The sequence below is a fragment of the Ostrea edulis genome, chromosome 7 (assembly GCF_947568905.1).
Source record: "Ostrea edulis chromosome 7, xbOstEdul1.1, whole genome shotgun sequence".
NCBI lineage: Eukaryota > Metazoa > Mollusca > Bivalvia > Ostreida > Ostreidae > Ostrea > Ostrea edulis.
In genome coordinates this window covers 12,252,719-12,265,062 of record NC_079170.1, presented here as the reverse complement: position 1 = coordinate 12,265,062, position 12,344 = coordinate 12,252,719, and the positions used below count along the sequence as shown (strand labels likewise).

General features: G+C 38.1%; 2 protein-coding genes across 2 annotated transcripts; one reads left to right on the top strand and one right to left on the bottom strand.

Annotated features, from left to right (window-relative positions):
• Positions 1-754: 754 nt before the first annotated feature.
• Positions 755-5,824, top strand: LOC125656259 (universal stress protein in QAH/OAS sulfhydrylase 3'region-like). The gene is made up of 5 exons (XM_048886877.2): positions 755-829; positions 2,029-2,256; positions 2,590-2,670; positions 4,582-4,688; positions 5,288-5,824. Exons 2-5 carry the CDS (start codon positions 2,178-2,180, stop codon positions 5,510-5,512), a joined length of 492 nt encoding a protein of 163 aa, XP_048742834.1. The 5' UTR covers positions 755-829; positions 2,029-2,177; the 3' UTR covers positions 5,513-5,824.
• A 2,653-nt stretch (positions 5,825-8,477) lies between these two features.
• Positions 8,478-10,451, bottom strand: LOC125654941 (hippocalcin-like protein 1). The gene is made up of 2 exons (XM_048885056.2): positions 10,004-10,451; positions 8,478-9,238 (listed from the first exon to the last, which is right to left on the bottom strand). Exons 1-2 carry the CDS (start codon positions 10,379-10,381, stop codon positions 9,059-9,061), a joined length of 558 nt encoding a protein of 185 aa, XP_048741013.1. The 5' UTR covers positions 10,382-10,451; the 3' UTR covers positions 8,478-9,058.
• Positions 10,452-12,344: the final 1,893 nt, after the last annotated feature.

Genomic DNA, 12,344 nt, shown 5'->3' with positions numbered 1-12,344 from the left:
ATAAAAATAAATAAAACATTTGTATCTTTCTAAAGACTTGTTATTAGCATAATTTATGTACTATAATGAAATAATATTAATAAAATTATTATTTGAGTCTCTAAGTCGTTATGGTTCCTATATTTCTTTTTGGGTAATTAGTTGCAGCGGTCAAAATGTCTGATAAGTGAAAGTGCAGACGATTTTACAATTTTCAGTCTCTTGTAGCTATTACGAATATCTGTTTATGATTGGGGTACAACATTCAACTTAGAAATGATATCTAATGCTGCACATTCTGTGTAATAGCTTGTTGCAATGCTCAAACACTCTGTGTAGTTGTATAGTGCCAAGGCGACCAAATTTTCCGAATTCGTTTCTGCATATCTTGAAAAGTTCACGTAATTTCGTGATGAACTTTGGTAGTATGGTAGATTAATTATGTATGAATATATTAGAATATAGAGTAGAATTTTATACCATTTGGATTAAATTGTCTTTACATCGGCGAACTTGGGTACCCTATATCTAGAGTTCTATACCTTTACTCTTTAATGATAAATTCGAACCCGAGCGATAAAATCGCCTGTACTCTACCCCATGAAAAAAATGAACGTAGAACCAATAATTTATCACAAGCATGTGATTTCCTCGCCGTCGTTCCGCATAGTTTGTTTCTTCTTTCACATGTGGTCATCTCAGAAGATTACAGAAAGTAGAAACTGAACATGCAGAACGACATATGAAGGTGATCGGCGGGAAAATCATTCATTTGTGGTTCTATTCTATTATTCATGGCCTATTGTGGCGATAATGTTTGACAAAAAGGCAGAATGAACAACGAAACAAGGTAGGAACTCTCTTGTTTTATCATTTCTCACTTTCAGTTCGGGGCTGTACGGGTACCACCCGGTAGCTTCCTGGGGTCGGGACAGATTTAGAGTCCCTCTTTCTACTCTGTGGTGCAACGAGGGGACAAAGTGTCCACTGGTTGGGGTGGGGATCTAAGGAATACTCGATGCCATGCTATTGTGTATTTGATGTCATTCAGACAATAGGTTTGTGATATCAACCCCATACAGGCGGAAGGTATTCCTTGATTTCATGAAATATCATCTACTCCAACCAATGGACACTTTATCCCTTCCTCTCATTGTAGAGTAAAACTTGGGACTTCAAATCGATCTCTAAACCCCCATCCCCACCCGACGGTACCACTATAGTCCAAAACTGAAAGCGGGTAAAGAGAGCCTTGGGGTTTCTTTACCTCACCTTTATGTTCCTTCCACCTCGTCTTCAAAGATAACAGCTAAAAGTAGGTCAAATGCTAATTTCAAAAGATTTAGTACCCACGGGAAGGTCTTGTCACAAGGAATACTCATGTGAAAAGATCAAAGCTCTAGCACTTACTGTTCAAACCTTATTTGCAAGGTTAAAGTTTTCTAAAAGTAAGTCAAACTCCAAGGTTAAGGTCACAGGGTTAAAAATGTTGGTACCCAAGGAAAGGTCTTGTCACAAGGAATACTCATGTGAAATATCAAAGCTCTAGCATTAATGTTCAAAAGTTATTAACAGGGTTAAAGCTTAAGGCAGAATGACAGACAGGACAAAAACAATATGCCCCCCCCCCCCCCCCCGATCTTCGATTTCGGGGGCATAGAAATCCGAAAATGAAATGCGTGGTCAATTCTATTTGCTTCCATCCTTTCATTACAAATTACTTAATTCAAATGTTCCTTTAAAAATAAGGTTTTCTATGATGGATTTTCTTCTTGGCTGCTGGTTAGTGACCGCTATCTTCAGCTTGGTGGGGATGATCGGTAATTTCCTTCAGAAGTTTGCATATATAGGGAAAACATTGATATTTCTGTATAAATTTATCCAGTCGGATACAAGAGGGTCGACAGAGAAGCTGGTAAGTGATGTTTAGTGGTTGCGCCGTAACTTCTTAACCGTGCATGATATATCATATGTACACGATAGGTCAGATATCAAACGACTGACGAGATGAAACCAGACTAATTTCTACCTCTTAACTCCTCCATATAGGGAGAAAATAATAGCCAAGTCGATCCGGCCTTGAATGACAGCTGTGTTGTGTGACCTTGAATGACTCAAAGTAAGCGTCAGATAACAGAAAACACGCTGTGTTGTGTTTACCTCAAGTTGAAAAATACAGATAAAACATTCGACTGACCATGGACGCGGGGGACGTGAAGGAGAGGAAGGTGGTGATTGCTATGGATGGGAGCACACACTCGGAGTATGCTTTCAACTGTAAGAAACACATAATTTCGTATCTAGTTTTGTATTTTTCATGGTAGATATTTTTTAATCCCCTTAAGGTATTTATTGGTTACGTTAATGAGGTCATGTTTGACTTGAAACTTGAATGATAGTGATATGTGTTCACATTTTACTGAGCATCGATAAACCTAATGTATCCCCCCCTCCCTCATTGCATCAAAGCATAGCTGTTTTCCATCCATTTAATATGCTTCAGAGTAAATCGATTTCGCGACAGGAGTTCCTCCTCACTCTATGCATGTATATTACGATTACGTGATTGCAACAAATTTCAGGGTACCTAACTAGTTTCTCAATTTTCAGGGTACCTAAATAGTTTCCGGTTACCACGTGACCTCGTGTTACTTGTCCACTGCATCGAACGACATGATAGATTTCATGCAGGTAATGAGTTTAATTGAATTATAGCAGGTAATCAACAAAGACTGTCTGATTTTTTGTCCATTAAGAATGTATTTGTTATAGTTTTCAGGGGCGGATCCAGGAATTGTGGTTACGGGGGGTGCCACCTTATGAGCAAGTGGGTGCAGGGCGAAGCTCTGGTAGGGGTCCAGGGGGCGAAGCCCCGGGAACCTCCTTGATTTTACAGATTTTATGGGGCTTGAAATATTTCTCCTATTAAGTCATTTGCGCCCCCTCTAAATCCGCCACTGGTTTTGTCTGTCGATGGGTTTGATTTTAGATGCTACCGGTGTTCTGCGAAAGAAGACGTATTAATGTTCGGCCTCTTCGCCCCGCCATGCTCACAACTTGGTTCATGATGATGTTAACGATGTGGAGTCTCTATGATGTATATTGTTTTTTAGATTCAAATGTCAAGGTCACTGTATCAAATAATGTCTACCATACATATTCATCTTTAATAATGGAACCTGATATGAAAACAATATCTAGGACATTTAAAGAATAACCCCATTTCTTCAGGATCAAGAACTCAATCCAAGAACTCAATCACATATTGTTTGAAATCCTTCACTCAAGTTTATTGTCAATCAATGAAATGTCTCAAGTAAGACCTTCCTTATTCGTTTTAGGTAAAAATGTTACAAAAAGTATCTTGTTTTCAAGATTAAGAAGTCAAAGGTCATGAACTCATGGTTTCTGAAGGACTTTAATAATATTGTTCGAGTTTCAACAAAGAAATTCTTAGGTAAAGGCTACTACCACGATATATCGCATAATTTATAAAACATCTATCAAGCCTAATGGTGAGGGCGCCCAAGTTACAGGTCCCAGGTTCGATTCTCGATCCCCGCGCCGAATCAACTCTAGTAGTGATTGTGTCTTCACCAAGCACCCGGCATTAAAAGAGAAAGTCACGGGTCTAATCAGACATTGCCTTAAAAAGGAGGCCCCGTGTCACGGTAGGCGTTGGCATGATAAAGAACCCTCACTGCTACGCCCCTGAGCGCCGTGTATAAGTCAAAGTTTGTGGCACTTCACCTGGAGCTGGTGACGTCTCTACCTCTCTGAAGGAACATTTTTCGAATGGGACGTAATTATCTTGTTTTCAAGATTAAGAAGTCAAAGGTCATGAACTCATGGTTTCTGAAGGACGTTAATAATATTGTTCGAGTTTCAACAAAGAAATTCTTAGGTAAAGGCTACTACCACGATATATCGCATAATTTATAAAACATCTATCAAGCCTAATGGTGAGGGCGCCCAAGTTACAGGTCCCAGGTTCGATTCTCGATCCCCGCGCCGAATCAACTCTCAGTAGTGATTGTGTCTTCACCAAGCACCCGGCATTAAAAGAGAAAGTCACGGGTCTAATCAGACATTGCCTTAAAAAGGAGGCCCCGTGTCACGGTAGGCGTTGGCATGATAAAGAACCCTCACTGCTACGCCCCTGAGCGCCGTGTATAAGTCAAAGTTTGTGGCACTTCACCTGGAGCTGGTGACGTCTCTACCTCTCTGAAGGAACATTTTTCGAATGGGACGTAATTATTAAAAAAATTCAAAGTTTTTCGTTATGATGAAATTTGTTATGACATCTATCGAGTCTTTTATTGTTTTCCCTGTATAAAATCACAAATTAAGTAAATCTAACTTTGACCTTTGCATGCATATCAGTTTTCAATTTTGATATATATATATATCCATTATTAATTGGGGGGGGGGGGGGGGATCAGGGAGTACCCTGTTATGAGCATGTATCGTTACGTTGTTCTGCAGGGGGGGGGGGGGGGGGGTTATATTTTTATCATTTCCCGCGTAAAGGTTTCATTCCAGTGATGGAGATGAGATGAAAGAAAGTTAAACTTTATATGTAATTGGCATAACATTTTTCAGCCCTGGGTATGTCTGACGTCAAGACCATTTGTGATATCTTAGCACAAGAGGAAAAAGAAGAACAACTTTTGAAAAAGCAGCTGGAGAAGAGACTGATAGACCACAAGGTATGACCTGATTGTACAGTTCAAAGTTCACGATATGTAGTGTACCATAATGCAATTTACATCAGCATATTGTGGTCATCATTTATGTATACATGTACATGTATATACGTTACAATCATTGACTAGATATCGGGATGTATGTCTGCACCCGATGTCGTTGCGTAGTAAAACGGACAGATCTTATGAGGTTCGCTTCCGCGCAACAATAAATGACGGACATATTTTCCGATATTTTGTAAATAATCTTTTTCTTACAAATGTTTGAAATGATATGCAATTCTAATTGTAGAATTATTCTACAATTAGAATTGCATAACTAGAAGCGCATATTATTGTATATATGATAGCAGATGAAGAACTAGTATATGCGTCCCATTATTATTTGTGAACAGATTTGACATCACAATTAAGTTTAAGTACCGGTAGATCCTGTACTTTAAATTTTAGTGCAACTTTTTTGGTTCAATGAAAGAAGCGGTATTTTCCAGAGAAAATAGAGGGAAAATATCAAAATATGTAATTACTAGACACGTTAAGTTCATTATATAAAATACGTGTATTAATTGAGTATATACCCTGCCGGGTTTTTTCTTCTTCAGCTAACGGGCACGGTAAAAACAGGTGTTGGCAAACCAGGTGAGCTAATTGTGTCTGCCGCCCGCCACGAGAAAGCTGACCTCATTGTTTGCGGCTGTCGTGGGGTCGGCAAAGTCCGGCGAACCATCACCGGAAGTGTCAGTGATTTTATCGTCCATCATTCCCACGTCCCTGTCATCGTCTGTCGTCATCCAAGCCACTTACACGAGTTGAAGGACCAGAACTGAATAGTCAAAGTGACGTAAGCATGGAGGATTACATCTAGTCACGTGCACCACACTTTAAACATAGAATTATGACGTATTAAATATGAAATCCTTTACCTGTGATAACTGGGGACATACCTTAAAGCTTGAGGAAGGGAGTGACGTATTATAGTTGACCATGCATATTGAAGTAGAGTACTACTATTAATAATGTTGCTTTCGATTTTGTATGAATATAGTGTAGACTTGGTTGTGTGTGTGTGTTGCAGGTATGCTTGGTCTAATACTCTTGTTACTTGTCATAATGAATTTGTTCATTAAAGGGGGAAATATGATACGAAAGACTTCATCTTTATTTCAATCTACTCATGAAACCACGAATACTCTTTAAGCAGTTATCATAGAATGGCCCGTTATTTTACTTTTCATTTCAATATTGGAAGAACAAGGGAAGGTGAAGGTCGTTCAAGATTTTGAAAGTGTGATTGATTGATTGAATATTGTTCAACGTCCCTTTCGAGAATATTTCACTCGTATGGAGACGTCACCATTGCCGGTGAAGGACTTAAATTTTGATTTTACTGGATGATATTAATCAATATGGGGCATAATACCGTTATCTGCACCGCATATCTTTAATATACAGTTTATTCCGTAATTTAGGTTCTTTTCACCTTGGTAACGCTACATCTTCCATCTGTTCACCCTGCGTTATTTTCATTTTTAAGCATTTCGTCAAAATAAAGAGTAATATGAACCCCAATTTAGTAAGAAATTGAATGTCTTTTGATATTCTTGTGACACATTATCATGGTTCTTTCTCAAATCATATGAATTCTTGAATTCAGCTCATGAAGCAAACATTCGTGCGATTATTCTTAGGTACTCGATATTAAACACGAGTGTTTGAGAAAAGTAACAACTTTCATTCAAAGCATGGGTCATTTTCTGTTTCTTAATACGTCTGTGACTTCCGTGCGACATGTTGTAGACAAAGAAAACTATATCATTTATGGTTTTTGTTGTTGTTTTTTTTAATTTTGGAGAGAAATAAATAGACCGATCGCTTTAACAATCTGGAAACCATGCGTTACTGAATCTTTTCACCATGGTCACGGTGGCTTATGGCCTTTGAGCAGGGAGGGATCTTTATCGTGCCACACCTGCTGTGACACGGGACCTCGTTTTTTTTCCCGGTCTCATCCGAAGGACCGCCCCATTTGGTCGCTTTTTACGTCAAGCAAGGGGTACTGTGGACCTATTTTAACCCGGATCCCGGGGGTGGGGTACTGCGGACCTATTCTAACCCGGACACCGGGGGTTGGGTTCTGCGGACCTATTCTAACCCGGATCCCGGGGGTGGGGTACTGCGGACCTATTCTAACCCGGATCCCCACAGGATTTGAATGTATGTGATCATGAAATGATGCACCTTGAACTTCTTCACTTCAGCATGCTCCATAAAATATATCCCGGAGTGAAGAAGCTCGAGGCATCGTCTCATACACTCCAAAACACGTGGGGATCCAGGTTAGGAGAGGTCCTCGGTACCTATTGCTTGTTGTAAGAGGCAACTAAATGGGTCGCGGTCTTTCGGGTGAGACCGTAAGGGGGATACGTAGTGAATGTATATAGAATAAAGAGTAGTGATATTGTAATATTACATGTAACTGTGTGAACGAGTCGGATTATTATTGATTGTAATACTACATGTAAAACTGTGTGAACGAGTCGGATTATTATTGATTGTAATACTACATGTAAAACTGTGTGAACGAGTCGGATTATTATTGATTGTAATACTACATGTAAAACTGTGTGAACGAGTCGGATTATTATTGATTGTAATACTACATGTAACTGCACGAGTCGGATTATTATTGATTGTAATATTACATGTAACTGTTCACGAGTCGGATTATTATTGATTGTAATATTACATGTAACTGCACGAGTCGGATTATTATTGATTGTAATACTACATGTAAGTGTGTGAACGAGTCGGATTATTATTGATTGTAATACTACATGTAACTGCACGAGTCGGATTATTATTGATTGTAATATTACATGTAACTGTTCACGAGTCGGATTATTATTGATTGTAATATTACATGTAACTGCACGAGTCGGATTATTATTGATTGTAATACTACATGTAAAACTGTGTGAACGAGTCGGATTATTATTGATTGTAATACTACATGTAAAACTGTGTGAACGAGTCGGATTATTATTGATTGTAATACTACATGTAAAACTGTGTGAACGAGTCGAATTATTATTGATTGTAATATTACATGTAACTGTTCACGAGTCGGATTATTATTGATTGTAATATTACATGTAACTGTGTGAACGAGTCGGATTATTATTGATTGTAATATTACATGTAACTGCACGAGTCGGATTATTATTGATTGTAATACTACATGTAAGTGTGTGAACGAGTCGAATTATTATTGATTGTAATACTACATGTAACTGCACGAGTCGGATTATTATTGATTGTAATATTACATTTATAACTGTGTGAATGAGTCGGATTATTATTGATTGTAATATTACATGTAACTGTTCACGAGTCGGATTATTATTGATTGTAATATTACATGTAACTGTGTGAACGAGTCGGATTATTATTGATTGTAATACTACAATCATGTAACTGTGTGCACGAGTCGGATTATTATCACAAACGGATCACGGACTAAAAGGTAGGTCGTATGTGGGTTTTCTTCTGTCGCCATTTAAAGTTCAAGAACATACAGACCAGTGGCGGATCTAGGACGGTTACTGAGGTTGTACAAGTGTAACCCCTTCCTCGTCTGGTTGAACACTTTAATAGTAATGGGTTTTGGGGGGAGGGGAGCAAATTTGGCACTTTACTTCCCATCTTTTGGGCGATAAAAGTACAAACCCGAGTCGCATTCCTTTAGAAAATTTCCCGAATCCGCCCGGCAAAAGGTATAATACGAACATCATACAATGTATAAAACATTTTTGTGAAATTTTTTTCTTCACCAGAAACATTTATTTATTCTGTTCATATATCGTAAACATAGAATGATATAGATAGAATCTTATGATTATGGAAACAAATAGACAAAACAAAACATGTGACATGGATTAGGCTGACCTCAATTGAAATCTACGGGTTTTACTTCAACGGTGTACTTACATGTGATATCATTAATGTTAAAATTTCAAGCATTTCATTGTTTCTTTCTTCTTTTTTCTTCTTCTTTGTTTAGATTTGAAGACCAAATTAAGATTTAAAGACTAAAACTTATAGGTGCTGATGTCGTCTTAAATCTTGGTGGGTTTTTTTCTCTTTCGAATTTTTGGATCGCATCAACACATTTATCTCACACAGATCGTTTTACAATGGGTTGAATGGACACTAAATTCATATTCTATATGGTGTTTAGAAATTTTCTTTCTTGGTTGTCACACGGCTTTAGAATCTTCTACATAAAACGCAGAATTTATAACGATCGGCCTGAGTATTATACCAAAACAAGCTGCTCTAAATGCGGTACTACAAATCGTAGCGTCCACCTGGAATTATTGAATGTCCATCACTTTCATGATGTGGGGATCCTTTTTGACCCCTGCAATGAATTCCTCCAGAGATAAGTTATCATCACAGTCAATATCCATTTGGTTAAAAAGTGTGTCCGACCTCTGCTGCGGGTCATCTCTATCGGGGTCATCGGACAACGCGCACTCCACTCTGTACATAGCCTAAAACATAAATCAAACGCAGATGTAACCCATCAGAGACATTGATCACCCAATAATATAAATAATCAGGACACTGGCGGATCTGGAAAGGAAGAGGGTGTTACTGGAGTTTAACATACACAAAAAAAACAAACAAACAAAAAAAAAACGGCAATGTTGCACCATCGAGGGTTCCATGATCCCACTTTTGGGGGCGGAAAAGGTATCATTTCATATTGGGTTGTAACCCCCCCCACCTTGAAAATTTTCTGGATCCACCCCTGCTTTCGTAACTATAGAAGTAAGCACTGAAAAGGCCACGCCCCTGATGATTATTTAAACCTAAAATTTTCAACGCAACCCGCGTCTTTATCAAGCGATTTACAGGGCCGGATTCAGGAATTCATTAATCATTAATTTTGGTTTTTAAAAGGGGAAGGGGCACCCCCAAAGTACGTTATTATTTCCTTTACTTTTAGCAAAATTTTCTGACAAAGGGGGGGGGAGACCCCCGGCCCCTCTGGATCCGCCACTGACATATATTACATAAACAAATATCACATACTACACACTACTAATAATTTACATTGTTAATAAGAATGATACACTGATGTACTGAATTAAGAAAAAATGTTGTTTTCATTGCAAGCGTGTCTACAGACGATAGTGTAGAGAGTTTTTACCATCATCGGATCGGGATGAGAATAGAAATATTTGGGGGCTGGGGGGATTATACAAATTAGATAGAATTAGATGTAGGTATAAAATTAAAGTATGTGTACGTACAGAGAGAACTTCCGACATCTCGTCCCTGGTGATGAATCCATTACCGTTTATGTCGTAGATCTGGAAGCTGAACTTGAGTTTCTCCTGCACGCCTCCTCTCAGGACCACACTGAATCCACACACGAACTCCCGGAAATCCAGCAAACCGTCGTCATTCCGGTCAAACACGCGAAAAACATGCTTCGCGAATTCTGTAGCGTCTCCTAATGGAAAGAAGGTCTTATAAGCTTTCTTGAATTCCTCCACGGTCAAAGCGCCTTTCGGCCAGTTGCTCTTGAATTCCTTGTACCAGTCTTGGAGCTCTTCGACTGTAAAATTAGTATTGTCCCTCAACTCGGACAAGGTTTTAGGTGCCAATTTGCTGTGGCGTTTCCCCATTTTTAATGACTTTTATACTACTACAAACTTGGTCAATCACTGACAATTACCAAGTGTTTATTTCAGTTTAAATATGTGTTATATGGTTGATTGGAGTTTTTTAAAACTTTGTTGTGAAACACAATGCATATATGTTCATATTTGATTAGACAATATCGATTTAACGCTCTAAAATGTCTAAATATACGCCTGACACTTGGGAGATTTAAACAGACAAAGATGGTGCGTAATATTACAGTAATCTCAGACCAATCTGTAGATATCTCCACACAAAATCTAAACACTTTGGATACACCCTACCAGTAAATCCCTAAAGCACTGTTCGCTGGAAGCACTTACGGAGGGTTGCGCCTGCAAAATATATAAAATACTTGTTGCACTTTCCCCTTTGTTATGTTGATTTGATCTGCCTATAATATATGCATGAATAAGCACACATGTGTATACGTTACAAAAACGTTTGTTCTCCGTCTGAAGGCATCTTAGTTATAGGTGGTTCTGTATAGACCGATATGTATATACAGAGACGTTACAGCTGATCCACTCGCGTGAGAACACGCCCCCTCCTCCACGAATTTGTTTTACGCTGTTAAACTTCTCTTAGTTTTTAACCAGGTCGGTGAACTTTCCGTTTTTAATATCAATTTAGTTTCAAACTACTGTTACATTCCCACTCAATACAGATTTCTCCCCCCCCCCCCCCCCCCCCCCCCATGTCATAGCTAAGGGATATATGGAAGAGCGTGTTTCAAAAGAGCTTAATCTTTTTTTTTTTTCTTTTTAAATTTTCTTAATAGCGAAGTTTTATTTATTGTAAGGATTTTGTATGTACATGCTTAATAATTGAACACAAATGATAATCAGTACTGCATAGCATGTCCATATTGGCCAACTAATTAACATATATGCACACACTTAGAAACATTGGCAAACTCATTATACGCCGTCCCTTTATTTTATTGTCTGATAAATGTACAAACAGCCGATATAACTCCATGGCCATTCAAGTTTCTATAGGGGTGATCTGAGATAAAATGAGGGGTAACTTTTTAGAATTGATATTGTAAACATATTTTTAGGTTTATATGTAAGAAAAAGTGGATACTATTATTGCATTATTTATAATGTATGTATAGTCGTTGTTACATGTATCAAGGTATTTTCTTAGATAGACTTTATAAAGATAAACTTTAACATCTGCGGCTTACTTGTCATGCATGAGGGGTATACTGTAAATTAAATGTTTATGGGCTGAAGTCAATTTGAATTATTGCGACTAAGCGCGCTTTAAAAACACAATATACAATTAGGAATTCTTCTCATTAAGGTCATGTTTATCTTTTTAACTTCTACTATTACATTGTACCGTTGTTGTTGACTGGCGTTATATTCCTGGCGTTAATTAAGTAAATCACATTGAAAACTATTCAAATCGTACCCATCCCCATTCATACATAAATCACAATTCACAATAAATTTGATTTGAGTGTTTTATATCGTACGTTTTCTTGCTTGTATGAAATGTGAAGATAACGGACAGTGATCAATCTCATAACTCCAATAAGCAATACAAAATAGATAGTTGGGCAAACACGGACCCCTGGACATACCAGAAGTGGGATCAGGTGCCTAGGAGGAGTAAGCGTCTCGTGTAGACCGGTCACACCCGCCATGGGCCCTATATCCTGATCAGGTAAACAGAGTTCACATGTATGTAATTTTAAAAATCACAAAAGAAGTATTCAGCTGTGAATAAAATTGCAAAAATTACATGTAAGTTTTGCATGGAGTATGGATTTCTATCATAGAAAATAAAAAATGGTATATCATGTTGGTCATAACTCGAAGGATACAGACCAGATTTCAACTAAAGTCTAAACACATCTTTGATAATTTGATAGTTTGCCAATACAACCTATCATTGGGTCGAATGCTGTCTGACTTGATTTATATCGATTGTTAG

Bases quoted from the DNA above. Each gene is read 5' to 3' on its own strand.
- LOC125656259 (XM_048886877.2), top strand. From the start codon at position 2,178: ATGGACGCGGGGGACGTGAAGGAGAGGAAGGTGGTGATTGCTATGGAT. The intron at 2,257-2,589 runs GTAAGAAACACA...CTCAATTTTCAG, and splicing joins CTCGGAGTATGCTTTCAACT to GGTACCTAAATAGTTTCCGG. The intron at 4,689-5,287 runs GTATGACCTGAT...TTTCTTCTTCAG, and splicing joins AGAGACTGATAGACCACAAG to CTAACGGGCACGGTAAAAAC.
- LOC125654941 (XM_048885056.2), bottom strand. From the start codon at position 10,381: ATGGGGAAACGCCACAGCAAATTGGCACCTAAAACCTTGTCCGAGTTG. The intron at 9,239-10,003 runs GTACGTACACAT...TTTATGTTTTAG, and splicing joins AGATGTCGGAAGTTCTCTCT to GCTATGTACAGAGTGGAGTG.